Genomic DNA, 6,000 nt, shown 5'->3' on the forward strand with positions numbered 1-6,000 from the left:
CAGCTATCCAAGATATTGCATAGTGCTCCAAAACAAGTCAACATCTTTGGGCAGCTTTTCAAAAGTTTAGATTAAAACATGGTGTGGGAATATTGTGCAAGCAGCTGCCACTGCCCAGGAAATGACCCTTATCACTATTACTACAGTTGCATACTGAGCTTTAATAAAGAACATGACTATACATATGACCACTTCTGTATGAAAAATCTCTACAAAACACAAGTTTGCAACTTACAGGTAATGTAGTAAGATTGTTACAAGACAAATCCAAGATAGTTGCCTTTGGAAGTCCTGCCTGCAAAAACAACAACAACAAAATTAACAGTATACTCCTGTGCATGTTTGCTCAGAGGTATGTTACATTGTGTCCAGTGGGGCGTATTCCCTATTTTGGGTTGTAAACAAGTGCTATCACCTGTTTACAGTTAATTAATTTAATAGTGAAAACTTGCAAACTAAACTACAGTAACATATCTGTGACCTTTATCCCATTTGTGGAATGCAATACCATGGATTAACCTATCCATAGACATGCATATTTTAAAATTATCTAACAAATGTACTCTACAGATGCTGCTTTATCACACAGATGATACACACTTTGATATACATTCTACTAATTAGCTACAAGATTTGTCAAATGAGTTAGGAACATTTTTCAAAATTTTAAACCAATTGGCTTGTCTTGTAGGCAATGCTATCTTCCAAACACCATCCAGAAGGAACACTCTTTAATGTGTATTTGCTTACAGACAGATGTGTAACAGGCCCACTATCCACTTTCTCTGGGTGATCCCTTTCGAGTAATCATTTGTGCTGCATTCATGCTGCGGGGGGAGGGTTGGGGTTTTAGGGGTTGTAAATTGTAATTTTTTAATTGTATGATGTTTCAATTTTATATTGTTGTAATCTGCTTTGATTCCTTTGTGAAAAAGCAAAATAAATTATTATTATTATTATTTTCTCTGAAGAGCAGCACAAATGTCAGAGACAAGGTTGCTCTTTTGGAGCACAGTCATAAAGAGCACAAATTTTTAGTTGGCTACCAAGCCAGATAAAATTTGCACAGTCCTTTCAAAATTATTACTAAATATGTGAGGAGCAAGGTATAATGCTAATCTCTTCTTGTCACTTCATTTTCCTAAAACCTAGATAATATATTTCAAAACTTTACCTTTCTCCAAACACAGAGAATGTGTTTGTTTAATGCATGTTAAAGAAATATGTTAAAGCCTCTGATAAAGGGATGGATTAACCAATCTGCTAATGTATTTCAGAAATTCTACATAAGACAATACATTCACTCAGGCAACACAGCCTTCAAGTTATTTGCAGTATTCTACAGCCAATAAGAAAACAGATACTAACCAGCTCTTTAACTGGCACCTCATTCAGGTCACACAAGCTGAGGTCCAATTCATTGCCCTCTAGTTTGTCCTTCAGATTCACTCCTTTTCCTCCAGATCTCGCCATATTCTTTAATAAACCAGCCTCCCAACTAGCTTGAGTTCCTAAGAAGAAAAATTAAGATTGAACACTTACTAGAAAACAAACACCATTAAACTCAGTAGGATTTACTTTCTACTGGTTAAAGTCACAGTGTCTGGGACAGGTCTAGAGTACAGCAACCTCAAGCACTGCACCCTATTCTCAATAATGAACAAATGGGTCAGAACTATTTTATTTTTATTGCCACATTAACAATGGCAAATATTTGAATTGCATATCCTTAAAACTTTCCATTCCAGGTCATCTTTATGCAGGAAGGATTGTTCCAAGAACATATTTGGTCACAATGGCCTTCAGAAAGTCCTTGGATTACTCCCAATATTTAAGTTTACACTGGAGATAGAAAGGTATTGCCACTATCAACCCACCAAAAATAGGCATTGTTGTTGCTGCTGCTGCATGCCCTTAAATTTTTTCCAACATATGGATCCTAAGGCAATCCTATTGTGTGTGTGTTTTGTTTTTTTGACAAGGTGTGTTCAGAGGAGAGTTGCCTTTGCCTTCCTCTGAGGCAGAGAGAATGTGACACGCTCAAGTGGGTTTCCACAGCTATTCATACTCTGGTCTCCAGAGATACAATCCAACACTCAACCACTACATTACTATTTTTGCACAGCAATCTACTTCAATAATATAGGAAAACCTGTGGATCACAGGCTTCTTATTAATCCACAATAAGAAGGCAGAAACCAAGCTACATATTATACAGAAACAAACTGCATGCTTGTGACAAACATAAGACTATGGAGAGCAAATATTAAAACTTATTGTAAAATCAATCCCACTGAAATACTATTTGCAATGGTACCACACCACAGGAATTCCCAGTGAGGATAGAGCTGCTCAGATTATTGGATACTTCCTCCCTCACCACCACTGTCCCCAGCTGCAGGGACTTCATTTTCCAATGTGAACAGAGGACTACTGATACGGGGCAGTGTCATTGCCACTCATGGTGTCACGCAATGCAGGGGGTGTGACCAAAGGGCACAGTCACCCCGTTTCCTTTGCTGCAGTGGCAGCAGCCTCCTCATGATGAGAAAACCACTGCCGCAAGGAAGCAGGGCCTTCCCCAAGATGGCAGTGGCAGGGAACTGTTGCCACTGAGGGTAAGCAAAGCTAGGGGTGCAGCACCTGTCCCCCCCTTCCAGTGGGAGGATGGCCTGATTGGGAGTTAACCCTCTTCTGGAGCATCACCCGGTACAGTTCACACCACCATACCCAGCCCAGCAACACCACTGATAACAGGAAAATCAATGTGCTGCTGTGGGAGGTACCAATGGGACAAAAGGTGACCCTACTTTGGTCCTCTAAATCAAGCCACAAGGACTCCAGCCCAGAGGTTCCTGCCTGCACAATCCTGTCCAGGATTTTTCATTCCTGGCCACTCAAACACAGGGGCATGTCGAAAGACAGAAAGGAATAAGCAGGATATGGGATGCTTACAGATCAATCTATGTATAATCCTTTTCTGCCAGGGAGGGGAAGCTTCAACCCTCCAGATGTTGATAAACTGCTAAATTCATCCTTTCTCACTACTGGGCTGGCCAACTAACAAATAGAAATTGCAGTCCAGTATCACCCAGATGATACAGATTACCCAACCCTTGTTCTGCAGCGAAGCAGCACTGGCACCCTCCTCCCCTCCTTGACAGAGGACTTGGGCCACACACAATGGCCTGACACAGTCAGTGCAGCTCCACAACAGGGAACTCTGCACCTGAGCTCTCTCTTCTGGCTACGGAGAGGTGCAGAGCCAGTATCAGGGAGGAAGGGAGGAAGCAAGGGCAACACAATGCAATAGGCTTCAAAATTTCCCACGCCTGCCTGCTCTACATCCCAGCACAAACACGGCAGCTGACAGGTCTGTGGGGGAAGAGGAGCCCCTCCCAGCATGCTCACCCTTTGGACAGATAGGGAGAAGATGACACAGAGCCAGGGGTTTGGCTCTGAGACAGAAATAGGGTATGGATTCTGAAAGAAGTAAGGGATTGATTGGGTTTGACAGAGGCAGAGTCTGGGCAGGAGAGACACAAACAGAAGGAAGAAATGACTCTGGTTTTGGGGAGCATAAAGTAACAGAATAGTCAAATGTTCGCAAATTGTCTTAGGCTGCTGCCAAACCACAGAAATAAAGCAGTCTGACACCGCTTTAACTTCTGAGGCTCAATGCTGTGGAATTCTGGGATTTGTAGTCTGGTGGGGCACCAGAGCTCTCTCTGACAAGGAAGACTAAATATCTCATAAAACCACAAAGCAAACTTCCATGGTATTGAGTCATGGCAGTTAAAAGCGTGTCAAACTGCTTTATTTCTGGAGTGTGTATACACTCCTAGTGTGTCCCAAAAAAAACTAATACAGTACTTGTTATTGTGGTTTTTAAAACTGTCTGTGGCTGCCTCTATCGAGGCTGATAAGGAGCCAGGCCATGCTTCCCAATACGAAGCCACCACAGATCCACACGTTTAAGGGGCCAGCCAAGGCCCAAATGCCCAAGCCAGGAAGGGACTGACTGCAGAGAGACAAGGGCAGGGGGGTGGTAGGACCCCAAGGCTGGAACCACAGGGCCAGCCTTGGGAAAGGGATCTGCCACATACATCAACAGAAAACACTTGTCAATCTATTTGCTGTTGTGTGCCTTTGGGTTGTTTTTGGCTTGTGACGACCCTAAGATGAACCTATGATGGGGTTTTCTTGGCAAGAGCTGTTCAGAGGGGCTTTGCCATTGCCACCCTCTGAGGCTGAGAGAGTGTGGCTTGTGCAAGGTCACCCAGTGGGCTTCATGGCTGAGGGGGGAATAGAAACCTGGTCTCCAAAGTCGTAAGCCCACATTCAAACCCCTGTGCCACAGAAGACATTATATTATCGATAACTGTCTATATTGTGATGGAGCCACTGTGGTGCCATGGTTTGAGCATCGGACTGTGACTCTGGAGCCACGTAGAAACCCAGCGGGCGACCTTGGGCGAGTCACACTCTCTCAGCCTCCTCAGGGGAAGGCGACGGCAAAACCCCTCTGGACACATCTCGCCAAGAGAAGTCCATGACAGGTTCGCCTTGGCGTTTCTGAACCATGTGGAAACTCACCTTGGGCAGCAAGTCACACTCTCTCGGCCTCAGAGGGCGGCAGTGGCGACCCTCCTCTGAGCAAAGCTTGCCAAGAAAGTGAGTGGGAAACGACTCGAAGGCACACAGCACACACTGTCTCTCACACACACACACACACGCCCCAGTCCTGTTCCAGGGGCCAGGCTGGTGGGCTTCAGCCACAGCTTGGGGCGCCCCCGAGAAGGGGCTGGGAGCGGAGAGAGGGCAGGCCCCCCACTCACTGACTCACTCTCGCCGCTTCCTTCTTCTTCTTCCTCCGCCGCCGCCTCGCCTTCCACTGCCAGCCACTTCCGCACCTGCCTCCGCTTCAGCCCACTCAGGCAGGAACAAGAGAGACGGAACGCCTCCCGCCTGCCAGAGCGCCTCCAGGAAGTCGGGGACGGGACCCTGCAGCGCCCTCTGGAGGCCGGTGGTTCAACAACAGCAACAGCAGCAAAAGCCGAGAAACTCTGGAGAGCCGACGAACGTTAACAGAACTGCCACGTGGCCATGCGTCGCGCGGCTCCCTGGCGCTGTCGCTCTATTTTGAATGCTGTGGTTCCGTGCTGTGATTGGCTGTGTGTCTGGCTGGGGGGCGGGGCGGGGCGTATTCTCAGCCAGAACGTTCTAAGACTGGAGTGGGCAACACCAGTCGTTATTAGCCACCCTCAGAGGAGACCCTCAGGGGTCGCCCCTGCTCCCTCAGAATAGTTATAATACTTGTAATTATTATAATTATTATTATTCTGCTTTCCCCCCAAAATTGGGGCTCAGAGCAGAACAAGGAGGGGCGCTCTTGCTCCCTCAGAATAATTATAATAATTGTGAATATCATTATTATTATTATTCTGCTACCTCACCCCCAAAAAAATTTGGGACTCAGAGCAGAACAAACAAACAAACATGAGAAGTAAACCAACCAACAAACAGGAGAAATAAATAAAACTACCTCCAAACATTTCTAAGGAGGGTTGGGGTATTTTCACAATATTTTCAGTTTCTAAATAAATAAACAAAAGGCCTCATCTGGGCATAAAGTTGCCCCTGAGGTGGACAAAATGTGGTGACAACGTAGGACGCGGTGGACATTTCAGGACAATTGAAACATTTCGCAAAAAATACTCTTCAGCCACCAAATGTGGTGGAAATGCTCTCCACGCCCCCAAAAGTGAATTTTGGAGTGTGTGTGTGTGTGTGTGTGTATTTGACCTCTGGCATCTACATGCTGTTTTAATGGCTCACCAAACTACAAAACCCAGGATTCCAGAGGATGGAACCAGAGTAATTGCAGTGGAACAACAGTGCTCTAATTGAGTAGTTGTGTGAATGGCATATCATCAGATCTCAGAAGCTAAGCAGGGTCAGGCCTGATTAATATTTGGGAGGGAGGCCATCATCAGGAAA

At 45.5% G+C, this 6,000-nt stretch overlaps 1 protein-coding gene across 3 annotated transcripts in view; it reads right to left on the minus strand.

Annotated features, from left to right (window-relative positions):
* The window catches only part of LRRC59 (leucine rich repeat containing 59), an 18,760-nt gene extending 13,814 nt beyond the window's left edge, over positions 1-4,946 (minus strand). Inside the window, exons 1-3 of one of the 3 annotated variants that reach the window (XM_089536944.1) lie at positions 4,847-4,946; positions 1,369-1,511; positions 236-295 (exon numbers count right to left, since the gene is read on the minus strand). In XM_089536944.1, coding sequence (XP_089393070.1) covers positions 236-295; positions 1,369-1,473 — 165 coding nt within the window. In that variant the 5' untranslated portion in view covers positions 1,474-1,511; positions 4,847-4,946. Of the gene's footprint in view, positions 1-235; positions 296-1,368; positions 1,512-4,596 lie in introns of all 3 variants that reach the window. The other 2 variants (XM_089536961.1, XM_089536954.1) reach the window with 2 other exon arrangements.
* Between the last annotated feature and the right edge of the window lie 1,054 nt (positions 4,947-6,000).

The sequence above is a fragment of the Sceloporus occidentalis genome, unplaced genomic scaffold (assembly GCF_023333645.1).
Source record: "Sceloporus occidentalis isolate IW3139 unplaced genomic scaffold, rSceOcc1.0.p SCAF_1, whole genome shotgun sequence".
Lineage (NCBI taxonomy): Eukaryota > Metazoa > Chordata > Lepidosauria > Squamata > Phrynosomatidae > Sceloporus > Sceloporus occidentalis.